Source organism: Ambystoma mexicanum, chromosome 4p (assembly GCF_040938575.1).
Source record: "Ambystoma mexicanum isolate Mex_15411 chromosome 4p, UKY_AmexF1_1, whole genome shotgun sequence".
Lineage (NCBI taxonomy): Eukaryota > Metazoa > Chordata > Amphibia > Caudata > Ambystomatidae > Ambystoma > Ambystoma mexicanum.
This window is the reverse complement of record NC_090927.1, coordinates 1,130,173,924-1,130,192,621: the sequence shown is the minus strand read 5'-3', so window position 1 is coordinate 1,130,192,621 and position 18,698 is coordinate 1,130,173,924. Positions and strand designations below refer to the sequence as shown.

General features: G+C 48.9%; 1 protein-coding gene across 1 annotated transcript in view; it reads right to left on the bottom strand.

The window, feature by feature from the left end:
* LOC138453673 (alpha-tectorin-like) overlaps positions 1 to 18,698 on the bottom strand; it is a 412,421-nt gene that overhangs the window by 193,397 nt on the left and 200,326 nt on the right. Inside the window, exon 5 of the mRNA XM_069606719.1 lies at positions 500 to 635. Within this exon, the coding sequence (XP_069462820.1) occupies positions 500 to 635 (136 nt within the window). The remainder of the gene's footprint in view (positions 1 to 499; positions 636 to 18,698) is intronic.

The following is an 18,698-nucleotide window of genomic DNA, read 5'->3' as shown; positions in this document are numbered from 1 at the left end:
ATACTTTGAAATCCCTGCAGGAAATAGCCAAATAACAAAATTATTGGAATTATAATGGAATACATTTACACAGAAAATGTTGTGAAACCTTGAAAGTGCCTCTGAACAGAAGACATAAACATAAGCACCCTGATGGACACAATGGGACAGCCGAACAATGTTTAAGCTATTAAAAACATTTTGGTCAGCTTTCTTAAGAGTAAGCAAGAACATTGTGCAGACAAAAAGGCCTTGGTGTTCATGTCTGGCATTTTAATCTGTGTCTTTTTGTGTAAAGGACACCCTTAATCTTAAAATAAAATCAGGCAACCAAATAGTAACCAACATCAGCAAGATATGCCTTCATCGGGTCATAGAAAGAGACTGTGGCAATTGTGATCATCACAAGCTCTACCAGAAGATTCTGGTGCCCGGCTGTCTGGTGCCACTTTATATTGCGTTTTACATGAGGTCACGTGTAGATAGAACACATAAAAATAGGCAAAGAGTATTTTTTTACCATGTGAACTCTAACAAAGATGTTGTCTTCAAGTGTCAGAAAGGGAACTGTCGTCCACATGTCCTCAAAATCCTTATCTTTGTAGAGCATCATCGAAACAGAGAAATTCCCATCTTCTGTATTTAGTGTGATAGTTCTGCGGATAAAATACAAAATGGTTTATCCTTTTTGATCTCTGAGAACCAGATATGGTTAGCAATTAGATCCAAAACAGCACAGCTTCTTTGGTTACTGCATCTCTAGTTCCTGCAGTATCTTATTGGGTTTACACGGGAATACATATTACTTAATTGCCAAAGAGACACATGCCATGTGTCAGCATTATCAAAGTCAGAGACAGAGGGCCTGATCACGACTTTGGCGGTAACCCTTAAATCCGGCAGTAGCGGGTCCAAGGGTCCGCTATTACCACCGGTGGGAAATCCGCCGGCGGTAAGAGCGCGAAAATTCCCCATTGAGCTCAATGGGGAATGGGGCATTCCCGAATGGGCTCAATGGGGAATGGGGATTAATATTACCGCCGAACTCGTGATCCGGTGCTATTAACGCCGGGGAGTTCGGCGGTAGGGCTAATACCAACTGTTGACTCTTTCAAGCCTTAGGCCCCAGGTGGCTTTTGCCACTCCCACGTTCTTGCATCTGCACCTCCTTTAATACATAGCCAAGAAATGCACTTGGCTCCCGCCAATAATTTATTGGACTGGACTGGAAATTACAAAGTTACCCTGAAGCACCATTGCTGATTTGCAGCCATATAGTGCAAACCACAACCAATGCTGGTGATTAAAGTCCCATCCCAATGCATAAAGTAGACACCTTGGCTACTTCACTGCTCTTCAGAGCTGAAGAATAAGTTTCCTGCAAGCCAAGTGTATAATGGATCTTTTGTATCATGTTCTCCGTGGCCTCCACACGTTCTACTGAAAACAGACAGGGAGTGTGAAAATTTGCATGGGAAATTTCTTCCTACACAAGTATGTTCACGTTTGCTGTTGTAAATTAAGTGGCAACTAATCATAACTTCGATGATTTTGAAAATAAAAAATGCATGGAAGTGTCCCTTTAAAAATAAAGGCTCTATTTTGCACGAGGCTGCTTTAAGGACCCATTCCCTAATTGAATGGATGGTGTTACTGAAATTGTCCTTCTTAGAAAGAGTGGGGTAATTGTTTCTAGGGTCACAGGTCTAATGGAAATAGTTGGGTTGTTGACTTTTTCCTTTGCCAATGTGCCTCTGTGGGGTGGCTTAAAGGGCCAGTATGATTACTGTGTTCTCTTTGATTGTCCCGTAACCTATTCAGGGGGCTAAGTAGAGATGACCAAGGGATCCTTCCCACAGCATGACACCTCCTGCCCCCTCCGCCCCCCCCGGCCCATCATCCTTTAGTTTGTGGAGGTTCCTGTCCTCTTCGGCCACCCCACTAGAATTCCAAATAAACAGGCATGGGACCAATTATTTTAAGGAATATGTTTCAGCGTGCCTATCAAAATCGAAGACTGTTATCTGGGGCGCCACATGTGTTGCTGGAGAAAAGTTTCTAAACTGGGAGTTCCTAAATTTCACTTAGTCAGTGGTATTTGTTCTCACGTTAAGTACAATGGTTTCTTAAAATGTACACAATCCAATGACAGGTTTTCACTGTGGTGCCATTTTATAATCAGTTGAAGAGAAAGAAATTGGGCCCAAAATGTCAGGGAACAGAACACAATGTTTTGTAAATACTGATCGAAAGTCCTGAGAGACCCCTTAAATAGACAGTACTTCCACAGAGAATATTCAGTAATTTGGGACACTAGCAAAGATCCTTTGAGAGCATGTCGGCTGTAAACTGTTAATATCCTTGTGACATTCCCACCAAGGCCAGCCCCACATCGTCAGCATTCGGATGGTTGAAGATCACAGCGAGCAAGGTCTTCCGCGTGTAAAGGTATTCTGAATTCCCGCAAAGGGACCTCGTAATCAGGCGTTAAGGGTTTAACAGCGCCGACACCTTTTACGGCGCCGTTAAACCCTTAACGCCAGGGTCGTAATGAGGCCCAATGTCTCCATAATTTATCATGTTACAAGGGACCAATGGCCTCAATCTGATAGAGGCCACCTGACCACGCATCCGTGCCGCTGGATTCTGATGTGTGACCTCACGCTCTGTAGTTTAAGGAACAGAACCCTGGGTAAGGGTTTGTGAAACATGGGGGCCATTATTGCGCCATTTGTTTTTTTAAAGGACTCTGGGCCTCATTACACGGATGGCGGTAAAGGGTTTACCAGTACCGGTATTTTACCCGTACCGGTAAATCCTTACCGCCTTACTACGAGGTCCCTTTGCGGGTTGGGGAATTTAACGCCTGCTTTTTGCAGGCGTTAAAAACAAACCCGCAAAGGGACCAGGGAGCTAATTACGGTACCGCAATTAGCGTAATTAGCACCTTCCCCATTCCCATAGAGCCCTATGGGGCAAAAATGGGAATGGGGAAGGGCAATGGCGGAAGGGGGAATTACCGCCCCGCCAACCTTGTAATGGGGCGGTAATTCCCCTTTCCACCAAGGCAGTGCCGGTATTTTACCGGCATGAAACATGACGCTAATAGCGCCATGGTTCACCGCCATCCGTGTAATGAGGCCCTCTGCCTGCTTTCTCCCTGCATGGGAAAAGCAGACACAATCCATTGAAATTAGGCCTGAATGCAGGTATCAGAATGAGGATCCCTCCCTATTCTGGTTAAAGGTTTCGCTCTGGGCTTCTGCACCATGCAGGAACTTCTCATTCACTCCCATTTGAATGGGACACGAGCAGCCCAAAAGACAGAAAGCTTTTTTATGTGTTTTTTTTTAACTGTGTCTGACCTATTCAGAATGAGGCTTGAAATGTTAGCCATCAAGACATGTTTAACAAATGTTACAACATCAGACAGTTTCAATATCTCATCAGCCAGTGCAACTAAACAAAGCTACTTTAATTAAAAACATGTTAGTGTCATGTGTCAACATTTCTCTTCACAGAAATTCACAGCAGGAATGTCTATTGGTTGTGACAATTCATCATTGCATGGGAGATGACATGCTCCTTTAATCCACAGTCATATCCTCATTCAGGAGTGTGGACAGCAAGCTGTGTTTATGGCTTTTGCAGGGTTTCTAGTGATTTGCTATTTTACAGGCAGTGGGTATTTTTAGTAGTACACAATGCAATATTTTCTTTTCTACTATTTTATTCCGAATATAGCATTTTCCAAATAAATGATGATTTAACTCACTCAGTAGTTCGGGAAATCTTTATACCGATATACTATATGACTCTGCCAAAACCCCAGCCTTTAGGAAATGTCTGATCTACCTAACCAGCTTACTTACCATTGCCCTCCTATTCTCCAAGGATCCAAGAGGACAATCAGTGAATTCCCTTTCCTACTGTTCTATTGTCTGGTTCTAATGAGGTCACCTACACCTATCCTTTCCAGACAGAAATGTAAACAAAAGTTTCTAATTTACAGGAAGCAGCACTTTCTCCATCTCTTGCTATACCTTACATAAATATTTCATCAGTCAGCTTTGGGAATCCCACCCTTGTTACTGACACGTAACCAACTTGTGGTCAAGTGTCTACTTAAAGGATAGTGTCAAGCTCTTAAATTCTACTAAAATGTTGCGGCAGAGGGAATCCGGTGCTCTAGTCTGTCAGGCACTACCTGAGAAATGATACTTCACAATAGTCGCGCTTGTCAATTACCCAGCTTCACTCAATGACTCTGGCATTCTTTTTGATTATGTGCTATGTTAATTGGGTTTGTAAAGCCATCGCTGCCATTTCCACAAAGTCGTGGCCCTGATGACTTTCTCCAGCAAATTCCACTTCTGCCAGGTGCCTGTAACAGAAGCTCTCTCTTTTGCCAATAAATATAAATGATCAAACATAACCGTAATCTATTAATTCTAACATATATCATGTGCCCGGGTTTCTCTGAGTAAACCATCACCACAAACAACCCCGGGAACGATCATATCAACTCATTTGCAGCAATTGAATGTTTTCTTTTTACTGTTTTCTGGGTGCAGTTGGACGTCTACAAAGGTAAATTAAAGTTACTTTTCTGGTGACCGCATGCACATGGGTGGGAAGGAATGGTTTCATGAGCATTGGAAGGGGGAAAGCCCCAGTTAAGCACTAGCATGTTATGCAATGTGATGTTAAACGTTACATGAACAGTGCAATGTTTGTCATGTTCATGGCTTCTTTGCACTGAGAGCTGTTACAGAGGTGAGGTATTATTTATTCATGGTTGGGTACCCCTCAGGGAAGACTTCCCATTGGTGAAGCTGCTGTGCTACTTATCCAACACATGGGATTATCTACAGCTCCTCCTGTGACGAAGAGTTCCCAATGACCCATCTACTGTACGCTCTCTTCAAGTTAAGGACACTGTATGGTATCTCCATCCTCCCTGATTCTTGGCTACTTTCTCCCACAAATATCCTGTAAGCATGTGTCTCACACAAGCTGCCTGCAGGGATTCTCTGCTGTCCCTCCTCCTCCAGCCAAGAGTTGCTCGATGGTCCATGTGTCATTCACTCACTTAAACTGATGGGCACCCAACGGAATCCAACATCTCCTTGAATCTCATCTATTTTGCCCCACAGATACTGTGCAAATGTGTGTCTCAGACAAGCTGCCCCCAAGGATTCTCTGCTGCTGCTCCTCCTTCACTCGTGTCACCTGAGGACCAGTGTGTTGTCATCCACTTTCTACAAGAGAAGGGCGCTCAATGGTATCTCCCACTTCCCTAAATCTCAGCTACTTTCTTTCACAAATATTGTGTGTGCACGTGTTTTGCAAAAGCTGCCCCCACAGATTCTCTGCTCCTCCTCCATCCCTCCCAATGTGGCAAACTGACTCACTGGAAGTTGCACAGAGAATAATAGTGCAGTTCAAATCCCTGAGCAGCACCACATCTCACCACACTGGAGGTCTAGTATCGCCACAGGCTAGAATGGCCTGCAGGCACCTTCTGTGCATGGACCTCACACACTTTTTATGGACAAGGTGATAAAGGATGCGAGTAGGGCTTCTGTTAAGAAGCGGGCTGAGGAAACAAGAAAGGACCTTTTTAGTGTCGGGTCTAATATCCCCTTGCACCTACCCTATCCCAGAGAGACCCCAGGGAGAGCAGACCTACTGAGATGGGCGGTTCTGGCAAGTAACGGCACTACAGAAGACAATTCTTGGTTGGCATTGTTCTTGCTTGAGGCACAGACCAAGCACAGGTAAAAATCTGTGGAAACAGGGAAAAAGGGAAAACAGTGAGAAAGACCTCAAAAGACCTTCCCCTTCGTAGTGAAAGGAAGGAACAGTATCTTCCTGAAGTAATGGCTCAGGAAGCCACATGTAGGGGAAGACTCTAGTGGCCTTTGACTCCCAGGCCATGGACCAGGAACTCGGCTCCCAGACTCATACACTCAGGACATGTCTATACTGAAGACCTGGCTCTCAGCCACATTAATTTGTATTTTACATGCCAAACCTTCTGAGAACAAGATCAGAAAGGGTTGAAGCAGGATGGCTAACAGCAGAAGGGCAGCCGCATATGCCAGAAGCAGCTGCCTAAGAAAAGCTCAGAGGAATTGCAAAGCGGGATTGTGAGGGGCACCAGCAGCGGTAACCATGTATGTCCCAGTGACTGGCGTGCAGCGAAGACTTGCGGTTAAGTAAGAGGAGATATGTAGGGTGGGATAGATCCCTGGAGCGGAGTTGCCATGGGTAGGGGTTGAAGCGAGTGTGTCACGTGACACAGGGCTCTGGAGACAAGAACATGCTATTTGTAAGGCATTAGCCTTCGCTTCTGTAAGACTAAGAGTTCACCTACGGAGAACAATGACAGTGGCACTCCTGCCATTTTGCCGCTTAGTGTTCCAAACACTGGAGCATGTTCATGACACCTAAGAACCATTAATGGCCCATGTGTTGTTCACTCACTTAAAGACAATGGGCCTCATTACAAGTACTCCGGTCCGGAATTAACACTGCCGGTAAAACCATACCGGCACCGTTTCCATGTCCGCGCAATCATGACCCGCGGCCCCGGTAATAGCACCAACCTAAACCGCCACCGCGGAAATAGGGTTCCCGTTAAGTCCGTCTGCACGGAAACCCCTCCGTTACCGTCAACACAAAACACCGTGAGCATCACAACTAGCACGGACACGGAAATACCGGCAAAAAAATGGCGTAAATACCGTGATCACGGTGGCGGAACCGCCGCCACCGCGAACATGGCGTTATACACTGCCTGCTGAACTGAATCAGGGCACAGGTGCACCAAATCAGCCCAGCTGGACCTAGCAGGCCACTGGGAGCCTACAAAAGGGCCACACCCAGCCCAACACAACACAGAACCATGCAGGCAGCAGGTCTAGTAGCACTGGGACTGGGCCTACTCAACCAACAGGCAGCACTGCACATGGTGGCAGTAATGGCGCAGAGGAGGAGGCGTAGGCGGAGGAGGCGCAGGCGGCAACCAGCCAACCCTGCAGCTATGGCAAACCCCATTGCCCAGCCAGCCCGACCCTGCCGCCAGCCACCAATACCACGCATCAGGGCCTCACCCTGGAACCTCACCCCAGGACAGATCCACACCCTATACCGGCTGGACCGTGCAACAATCCTGCACATCACCGCCATGATTGTGGACAACATCAGCAGCCTAATTGACACCCCCACCGCCATCCCCCCCCTCTTGAAGGTTGTCTCAGTTCTGCATTTCCTTGTCACTGGCACCTATCAACACACGGTTGGTGAGCTGCACGGCATATCACAACCGTGTTTCTCAAAAATCCTGGTACAGGTACTGGATGCCCTGTTGCGCCATGTGTCGGAACACATAGCCCTACCCCGCACCCTCCCCGAGGTCATTGCCACCAAGTTGGCCTTCCATGCCATAGCAGGCATGCCAAAATGCATAGGCGCAGTTGACTGCACCCACGTCGAGCTGACAGTACCACATGCAATTGAGGCGGTGTTCCGCAATAGGAAACAGTATCACTCTTTGAATGTCCAGATGGTTTGTGATGCCATGCAACTGATTACACACTGCTGCGCACGTTTCCCAGGCTCATCACATGACTCAATGGTACTGCGGAATTCCACGTTGCCACGGTACATGGAACGCTATGCCGGACAAAGCACATGGCTATTGGGTGAGTACAGCTGACGATGCTACAACCCTGTCGGAGTGGTGTGTGTGTGTCCAGGCCAATGAGCATTGTGAGTGTGCCGCTGTGACCGCACATGCATCACCCCCCTTCCATCTACCAAATACACAGCGGATGCCAAACATCATGAAGGAAGACATGACAGGGCACCACAATGTGCCCGTGCACACGCTGCCACAGCCAATCCCCTCACTGTCCCATGAACCCTGTGCCACTGCAGACACCCACCCTCAATTGAAACACTGCCCCAAAAAGCATGAGAGGCGTGTAAATGAGACGACGTGTATTTACTACTTCCGTACAGTGGAGTCACTCTGCCATGTGTGGACAGCACTGCACCATGACATGCACACAATCAAATGTCACCCGCAGGGCACAGTAAACATGCAAGTTAATGTGTAGGCCCATATGCAGTCAGCGACATACTTCGTGATGCCCAAGACATACCTCCATACACTGCATGGTACATATGCATGAATGAATGATGATACACGAATGCACAGCAGCAGATGAGGACATGATGCCACAAACACTGACATGTTCCCCCATCTACATCCCATGTAGGTGATGCGGGATATGCACTCACGCCATGGATGATGACACCTGTACGGAGACCAAGGAACAGGCATGAAGAGGCATACAATAGGGCACATATCCGCACACGTGGAATGATTGAGAGGACATTTGGACTGCTGAAGGCCCGTTTCCGCTGTCTGAGCAGATCTGGCGGATCACTGCTGTACAGCCCAGTGAAGACGGGCAAAATCACGCTCGTATGTGCCATGCTGCACAATATATGCCTGCGCAGGAACATCCCAATGCCACCAGACGCAGATGAGGAAGATGGGGATGGGGATGGGATGGCACCGCCTCCCCCTGGGGGTCCACATGATGGCCAGAGAGCACGGGATGCCCTGATTCGCATTTACTTTTGAGTCACAGCACATTCACAGAAATGCACAAACATGGTGACGACAATGAATTAATAGTTGCACTGCAAAATAAATGATCAATGTCCACACATGTATGTCTTGATTTGAAATGGTGATGTATTGATGTGATAACAACAGGGAAGAAGGTGCATTGGTTAGGGAAGCCGTACACCCGGGGCCACCCACCACCCAAACGTGCCCACCCCCACCCAGAGCCCATTGTCCAAACCCCCAAAACTACCTACCCCACCACCCAAACGTGCCCACCCCCACCCAGAGCCCATTGTCCAAACCCCCAAAACTACCTACCCCACCACCCAAACGTGCCCACCCCTCTCACACCCTTGTAGTCCACATGTGTCCTGCACTGCCCCACACACATGCCATCACTTCCGCGTGCGCTTCTGTGCCTGTGCAACCTTGCCCGAAGGACCCGTTAGCCTACTCGAGCGCCTCCTTGGACTGGCAGTAGTGGAGCTGGATGGGGTGGTAGTGTTTGATGGGCCAGAATCTGGGATTGAGGGCATCCGTGCCAGATTTGCCTGTTGGCCAACCAACATGGCCTCTACAAGCCTGGAGGTGTGGTCGTTGCCCTCCCGCACATGGCGTGCAAGGGTCACTATGGTGCTCGCAAAGCGTCCAATGGACCTCGACAGGCGACGCACTGAGGCGCTGTAGCTCTCCCTCTGCAGCCTGGATTCCTCTAGCTGCCTCTCCACCAGCTGGGTGAGGGTAGCCTGCTGGTCCTCCATCCGCTGCATGCGGGCATTCAGTTCGGCCATGGATGGGGTGGGCGACCTCATGGGACTCCCCAGTGAAGTGGGGCTGAACCCCAGCTCATGGAAGGAGCCCAGGTCTTCCAATGTGGGCATCTGCCCCTGTGGCCCCGTTTCCGAGTGCTCTTGCGGGGCACTGTTATCACTGCAGGCCGCCCCCTCTGCAGTGCTGCTGCCTTCGGTGTTGTGTTGGGTGGCCATGATAGGTTCCCGTGGCACCTGTCTAGACTCAGCCAGTGTGGAGACGGTGGGGATGTCGGTGGTGGTGGTGTGCCGCACATCTGTAGTGGCTGGTAATGTGGCCAGAGGTGCAGAACTGCCGGCAGCATCCTCCTGTGTGGTGGCGGTGGCTAGTGTACTTGCCGATGCAGATTGGCTGGCCTGTTGTGCAGTATCACTGTCACTTGAAACGGCTGTGGGGACACAAAGGGCATGCAATTAGTGTTGTTGTGGTGGCAGATGGGTGCATCACATGCGTCATTAAGATTGCACATTGAATAGTGTTAGTCACATGCATCTGATTGCTGGTGTCTGCATTCAGTGATATTGGTTGCCATACGGATCATGATGGGTCCTTTGGCCCACACATGCACTGCCTGGGGGGGGGGGGTTGTTAATGGGTCCTTTGGCCCACACATGCACTGCCTGGGGGGGGTTGTTAATGGGTCCTTTGGCCCACACATGCACTGCCTGGGGGGGGGGGTTGTTAATGGGTCCTTTGGCCCACACATGCATTGCCTGGGGGGGGGTTGTTAATGGGTCCTTTGGCCCAGTACTCACAACTGCATATTTACATGTGGCATTCATGTTTGGGCACTTACCGGCATCTGCAGGTGGGCTCACTCCTGCCTCAGCCTGCCCGATCCCATGGATTCCCTCTAGGTGGAGGACGCTGCTGCAACGCTCCTCCCATGCTTGCAGCCTCAGTGGGGAAGGGGGTCCTCCGCCTGTCCCACTGCTGCGTTGGCGGTGCGTGGAAATGAGGTTGCGTACCCTCAGCCTCAGGTCGTCCCAACGCTTGTGGCAGTCCTTCACGCTCCTCACTGCCACGCCCACGGCGGTGCACTTGCGTGCAGCTTCGGCCCACACCTCCTTCCTCCGCTGCTGTGTGGCACGCCGTTGGTCGGCGCTGAACAGCATCTCAGCATTGTCCACAATGTGCTCCACCAAGACGGTTAGCTCCGCCTCGCTGAAGCGCTGTTTGCACTGCCTCTGAGCAGGAATCCTGGCAGACATGCTGGTGGTCCCTTTTGGCTTCTCAGAGTTAGGATTGTGCTTGTGCTGGCTCTGGATGGCAATGGATTGTGCTTTTATATGATGGCCGCCTCTCTGTTTCCTGTTTTGGCGATCATGGTATTTCCGGTTCCGTGTCCGTGGTGGCGGAGGCGGAAACGGGTTTAGCGCCACTTGTGGCTTCGTTATTTCCATTTCCGTGGGGTTTTCCGTGACGGCGGTAACAACGTTTCCGAGTCCGTGTGGTGCGCGCGACCGACAGCGTGTAATCGGATGGTTTTTCCGCAACCTTGCGGACACGGAAACGTTTTTACCGCCGTCACGGATTTTGCACGGTCCCGGACTGGCAGGTTGTAATGAGGCCCAATGAATGTGAAGTATCTCCTGCCTCCCACAATCACTGGCATTTTCTCATGACGTCTATATTTGTTACACAAAAGTGAAAGTCACCTGCGTGTGTCTCTCATGGTCACGCAAGCTACTCTCGCTGTCAGGGATTCCTTCTCCCTAGACTCACCTGATGGAACTTGTGTTATTCATCTACTTTACCATGAGGCAGCAAATTCACTCATCTGAGGGACACGATTGATCCCCAGTGACTTCACATACATTATCAAGTATTCAGCCTAATGAACCTGCTTGAGATCTGAAAAAGTTGTATCATGAACAATGTGCAGTCCTCATCCTTATAGGAAATTGCAGGTGCCTGCCTTATCTACTTTTTACAGAGTATGATTGGAAAGATCCTGAGCAATACCGAGTCAATTTCCCCCAGAATACCATTAACTCTGCCATGGCCCTGATTTCTCTGCAATATTTGATGATGTTATTAGTTCACCTATTTATGAAGTTGACAAAATGAAATGCATTTATCAATGTATTTATTGTTATTTTATGAGCCGCCAGCCATTGGCGCAGATGTCCATTAGCGCCCCAAGTGGATAATGCGGAAAAGGTGATGGGGAGGTGAATGAGAGGAAAACATGAACCTTTGAAGCCATAGAACATAATCACTATGTTCCGGGGAAAGGGGAGAGTGGGGAGAGCAATACATGCAGGTGAGAAAGAAACATGACAATAAGTGCAGGTAGGAGAAGCAGAACACGGTCCAGCATGATGTGCAGGCAAATATGCTCACATGGGTCAGTAGAGTCTGCAGTGTCCATGGTTCTTAGCCAACATCACAAACATGAATCAAAGGCAGCCTTAAAAAGGAATGTCTTCAACCAAGTCCTAACATTGTGATTTTTAAAGGAATAGAGATGTGATTCCGAAGGGATACTTAAGCAATGTTCAGCAGGTCTGTATTTTCCTCCTTCTTAGTGTCTTGTTTCTGAGAGCTCTAAAGAAAGGTGCATGGGGTCAACAGCATGAGCAAAAGCACTGCGATGCATCCCGGTCCCATTAACCAAATAATTTACTGGCTGGTGGAGCCCGCCCAAGTCCTTTCCAGACACCCTCAAGGTGAAGCAGGGGGTTTAGCCATAAAGGACAGTTCCTTGGGGTAACCCACAAGTCAGGAATGTGACTGACCTCCCTTGCAACTCCCTATCCTCAATGAAGGGGGACATCCACTCAAGGGCCCTCATTACAGGTCAGGCGGTGGACCATGGTGCTATTAGCACCATGGTCCATGCCGGATTCCCCCATGGTGGATGGCGGAATTACCGCCCCATTCCAAGTTGAGTGGGGCGGTAATTCCCCATTCACCATTTGCCCTTCCCCATTCCCATTTTTGCCCCATAGGGCATAATGGGGATGGGGAAGGCGCTAATTGCGGCACCGTAAATTACGGTGCCGTAATTAGCACCAAGGTCGCTTAGCGCCTTGGACTTTAACGCCTGCAAAAAGCAGGCGTTAAAATGTGAATCAGGCGTTAAGGGTTAACGGCGCCGACGGCGCCGTTAACCCTTAACGCCTGACTTGTAATGAGGGCCAAGGAGCTGAGCTTTGATTCCAAAGGTCTCGTTGAGGTGCTTGAATAGGGTTGCATTGTTGGCATTATCAATTGCTGCTGGCAGGCCAAACAGGATAGGAATTGCTCGAGTTCCATCATCCAGGAGTGCAGCAGTCCATCCCTTGTGAATAGTAATGCAAATTCTGACCCCCTGTCGGGACAGAAGCCAGATGTGTGCTCTTGCAATAGGTTATGAGTCTCGCTGTAGCAGAGCAGCTGTTGAGTAGCAATTCTGTCAATGATTTTCCCCTGGAAAGTAGTGTCTGCAGTATGTTGGTAGCTGGTCAGATTGGATGAGCTGTCCGATGGTTTCTTCGGGAGGGGGTGATGCGAGAGAAAGAAGCAGCCAGAGATGGAGTAGCTATTAACTAACATAGCCAGATTAGGTGCAAAGGACTCTAAATTCACTTTGATTCTGACAGGGGTAAAGAGGTTCTGAGGATGCTCTCATCTTCCTCACTGTTTTGATGATTTCATCTGGGATAGCATAGTCGAAGTAGATGCATGTGAGATAAGGATAAGGGGTTTATGCTGGGATACCCGGAGTAGTAGAACAAGAATGGTTTTTAAGACTGGATTGATATCATGTTCTGAAGGAAGAACAATTCTGAGCAAGATCTTAGGAGGCAAAAGGGACTGACGAGCTTCCTGGTGGTGAGGACAGCCCTTTGCAGATCTTGAACACTTCGGCATACATGCTAGGCAGCTGTATGATGCAATTGGGCAGAAAAGCTTTATTCTCTGATGTATATCTGCTGTAGTAGTCTCTGGAATACCTCAAGAAGTTCAGTTTGTCTTCCCGCCAACGAAACTCCCACCAGATGTGTTCCAAGGTCTGTTTCCTTGTTTTTTTTTTTTTTGGCTGAGGGCTGGAGTCGGGCTGGCCCGGGTTCTAGTGGTTGATATTGATACTTGTATCTGCTTAGAGTCATATGCTGTGCATAGGCCGATATCTAGTAGAAGCTGCAGAGCATTACAGTTTGTTTTTCAAAATTCGAAAATGGGCGTCGACACAGGGCGTGCCAGTAATACTATCCCTAGTGTGATGTCCACTGTACCCATGATCCCTCACGTGTCTAGGACCCTCAGATTGTATTTTTTCTGACATGAGGTAGCATGAGGAGTAGCGTGAGTACAGATTATCCAAGCAGATAGATAGATAGAAAGATAAGACTACAAGCATCCATGTGCCTTCTCTCAGAGGGGAGGAAGGGTGGGTCGCATGTGAATCTAAGCTGATACAAGCATCAGAAATACGATTACGGTGAGTAATGTATCCCTTCTGAGGCTTGTGGAATCTGCTTAGATCACATTCTGTGCATAGATTAGCGAGTAGTGTTAGAAGAAGGAGGTGGGATGTGAGAAGGCTCATGAGCAAATAAATGTCTTAGAACCGCTTGTCCCACTTGAGTATCTGTCTTGGAATGAGTGTCTATGCAGTAGCGCTGAGTAAAAGTGTGAATAGAGCTCCAAGTAGCTGCTTTGCAAATGGTGTCAAGGGTTACATTTGCAATGAAAACCAGAGTGGCCCCAATGCCTCTTGTAGAGTGGGCTCTTGGCGTGAAAGGCAGAGTTTTTTCAGAACGGGAGTAACACAGCTGGATACAATTTATAATCCACTTAGAGATGGCACCTTTAGAGACATGATCTCCCTCTCTCCCTGTAGCTACGGAGACAAACAGTTGGTCTGTTTTCCTTAGCGGCCTGGTCTTGTCTACATAGTATAGGACCGCCCTATGCACATCTAGGGTGTGTAGTTTCACCTCAGCAGAGCTTTGGGGTTCTTGGAAGAAAGCCGGAAGCTCAATGGACTTGTTAACGTGGAATTTAGAAATAAACTTAGGTGAAAACTTAGGGTGTGTTGGTAAAACCATTTTATCTTTATGAACAGTAAAGAAAGGATCATGCACTGACAGAGCCTGAATTTCACTGACGCTTCTTATCGATGTAATGGCTACTAAGAAGGCAGTTTTATATGTCAGGTGTTTAAGACTACTTTTATGCATGGGCTCGAATGGGGGGCCCATGAGTTTAGCCAGCACCACATTAAGGTCCCATCCTGGTGGTGGGTTAGAAATTGGAGGGTGGAGTAACTTTACCCCTCTATGAAGGCTTTAACCACTGGTACTTTCCACCATGATACCTTGTTATGGGAGGTGGTGTATGCTGACAGAGCTGCCAGGTGTACCTTTAGTGAATTAAATACCAACCCTACGTCCAGCAGGTGGAGCATGAAGGTGACAATAGTGGAAGGAGTGCAATCAACTGGGTTGATTTGCTTATTCTGGCACCAGATAACAAATCTTTTCCATTTGTCAAAATAACAGTGCCTAGTGTTGGTCTTCCTAGATTCCTTTAGGATGTCCATGCACCTCTGTGGTAAATTGAGGTGTCCAAACTCTATGGGCCTCATTACGACCCAGGCGGTAAGTTACCGCCTGGGTCGTACCTTTACCACCATGGCGTAAACTACGTTTACGCCATGGTGGTTGGCGGACTTACCGCCCCATTCCGAGGTTGGCGGGGCGGTAAGTCCCCAATCCCCATTTACCCTTCCCCATTCCCATTTTTGCCCCATAGGGCATAATGGGAGTGGGGAAGGCGTTAATTACGCCACCGTAAATTACGGTGGCGTAATTAACATCAAGGTCCCTTACCGCCATGGATTTTAACACCTGCTAAAAGCAGGTGTTAAAACCTCCATGGCGCTAAGGGACCTCGGAATCAGGCGGTAAGGGTCGGCGCTGTTTACGCCGCCGTAAACCCCTTACCGCCTGAGTCGTAATGAGGCCCAATGACTTCCGGATCCATGCTGCCAAATTCATAGAGCTGGGTTGAGGATGCACTGTTTGACCTTGGTGCTGGGATAGTAGGTTGTACCAGCACGAGAGTCTGATGGGTTTGCACGCTGCTAGCCTGCACAGGTGTGGGAACCACGGTTGTCTCGCCCACATGGGAGCAACTAGGATGAGCGTCATCGATTCTCTGTGCATCTTGTTGACCATCTTCCTCATTAGAGGAGTTGGTGGAGAAGCGTAAGCAAACATCCCTGACCAGTTCGTCCACAGGGCGTTCCCCTTGGAGCCTGGCTGAGGAAACCTGGATGCGAAGTCTGGGCATTGTCTGTTTTCGCTTGTGGCGAATAGGTCTATAGTGGGGAAACCCCACTTTGAGAAGATGTATTCTATACTTCTCTGTGTAGAGACCACTTGTGTTCTATTGGGAGAGGATCTCTGCTCAAGGTGTCTGCTAGTGAATTGAGATCCCCTGGAACATGTTGAGATGACAGGTAAATGTTCCGTCTGAGTGCCCATATCCACATTTTCTGGGCAAGCTTGGACCGATTTGGCGAATGAGTCCCTCCCTGCTTGTTTAGGTAGAACATCGCTGTTGTGCTGTCTGTTAAGATCTGCACTGACAGGTTTAATAGGTGGGGCTCGAACGCTCAAAGCGCTCTGAATACTGCCAGAAGCTCTAGCAGATTGATATGATTCTTGGCCACTGTGTGGGACCAGAGACCCTGAGCTGTGCAGTGAAGGAGGTGTGCTCCCCACCCTGAGAGGGATGCATCTGTAGTGACTACTGCCTCAACCTCTGGATCGTAAAAGGCTTTTCCCTTTGACAGGTTCTCTCTTGTCCACCAGTGAAGACTTTGTACCAGTGTTGGCAAAATGACCACTAGATCGTCCCACTGACCACTTGCCTGAGACCACTGTTTCGCCAACCATTCTTGCATGGGACGCATGCGCAGGAGTGCGTGGGGGACCAGGTAAATACATGACGCCATCATGCCTAGCAAACGCATCGCTTTGCGCACCGTTATCTGGCGACCAGACTTATATTGAGGAATCTGCAGTAGTATGTTCCGAATTCTTTCCTCTGATGGAAAGGCCAACCCCTCTTGAGTATTTAGTACAGCTCCTAGGAACTGTTTGGAGGTGCTTGGCACCAGGCTTGATTTTTTCTCGTTATGGAGAAACCCAATTCGAAGAGGAGGTCGATCGTTCTTTGAATGTTTGAACTGCAAATTGCTGGGGTCTCCCCCGTGATGAGCCAGTCGTCCAGGTAAGGGTACACTGGGATTGCCTCCCTGCATAGGTGTGCCACCACCACCGCCTGAATCTTGGTGAATACCCTTGGAGCCGAGGCTATACCGAAGGGCAGCACCTTGAACTGGTAGTGCTGACTGTCCACTTTGAAGCGCAAGAATCTTCTGTGCGCTGGGAACATGGAAATATGAAAATAGGCATCTTTCATGTCCAATGTTGCCATGTAATCTCCCTTTTTTAGGAGGGCGATTACCTCTTGGAGAGTAGTCATGCAAAACTTTTGGGGTTTGACATACTTGTTTGCAGGGCGTAAGTCTAAGACTGGGCACATTGTTAGATCTTTTTTTGGCACAAGGAAGTAAGTTGAATAAATACCGTTGTTTACCTGTTTGCCCGGGACGAGTTTGGTCGCGTCCTTTTCTAGAAGATTGACGATCTCCTCGAGGAGGATCTTCTGGTGGTCTAAGGAATGTACGTTTTGTCGCGGAGGGTGGTTTCGGGGACGCTCGAGCAGTTCTATGCAGTATCCTGCGGACACTGTGGACAGCACCCATATGTCTGATGTGATCCCTTCTCAAGCTTGGGTGAAATTGGTTATGCGTCCCCCTACTGGAGATGCGTGGGAAGGGACCCTGATCTCGGCGTCTGTCACGACCCTCAGCCCTGACCCCCAGTGGCAAGCCCACAAGCCAGGTGGAATCAGGGCTCAGATCTTTAATAAGGCCAGACATCCACTTTTCAAGCCCTCTTGGGGCCAGTCCTGGCGCCTTTAGCGCCAGGCTCATCAGTTGGGAGAGGCATCTGCTTAAGGGACTACTTTATTAAGGCTTTCAGCCAACATGGAGGTATCCACATAGCTGGGTTCCTAGAACCAAGCTATGCGGTCTAGTGCTTTGGGTGTGGTGGCCTAGGGACTACTTTACCTGGACTACTTTACAGTGGCTATTTAAACCACACCCAAACAGGAACACACGCTTCGCGTTACTTTGCTTCTAGCAACGTGACGCTCACCGTGTCCAGCTTCTCGCGAACCCGACGAATTCCGGACCTGCAGAAAAAACAAAGAAACATTGTTAGCAGCAGAATCTTACCTGCAATCTTCATCCATCTCTGCTCACAGCTCCTGGGCATCTCTGTTGGAGGAGTTCGCCGCCCAGATCGAGGGACCTGAGAAAAGGAGAAAGGCATTATTAACGGAGGTAGTAGAGACATTACAACCATAAAAGCACTTAAAGACTTACCTGGCTGGTTACTTCTCGACCGGCACTGCTCGGGAAACCCCATCTGCGCTGGGTACTCTCTGCGACCTACGAAAAGGGAAAAACACAGGTCAGTGAGGACAAGGCATCGCTGTGCTACGCAAAGCGCCTCCTTACCCCATCATAGCGCTATAGCGCGCCATCAACTCCCGGTGAGAACCAGCACATCCCGTTCTCCGAGTGGACACTCCACGCCCCTAGAGGAGATAAAAAGAGATATTAGAACAGACAAAAGGCATGCAAGAAATACGACGCCATTAATTGCAATAAGACCTACCTGAAAGACACTACAAGGGCCGCAGTCAGTGAAGTAACTGGACCGCCAGCGCCCACAAAAGCCAACGTGCCCCTGCCCCGAGAACAGGACAGAGAGCCCACCGATTCAGGCAACAAGGTGAGAAGAAAACCTGGAGGGGCTGGAAATATAAGGAGGTGCGGGATTAAACTGCTTACCTTGGTCACCCAGTCCTGACATAGTCTTCATTTTCCAGGCAGAATTCCCTTGACACTGAGACCACAGGGGAACCATCAGGAAGGGCATCAGCAACCAGCTGGCTGGGTGGCATCCCCGTGGATACCAGGTGAGCGTAACAGCATCACTGCTTTGCGGGAGGCATGCTGCCTCTGCTGGGGCTGCCTCTACCCTTACCACAACCCCTTTTGTTTCCCCTGTTGTAACTCTGGATAGACTGCTGGTTGTTACCCCATGGTGTGCCCTGCCCCTGAGAATAGTTGGAGCCTCTTTGTGAATTTTGGCCGCGTTGGTGACGAAAATTGACATTCCCTCTC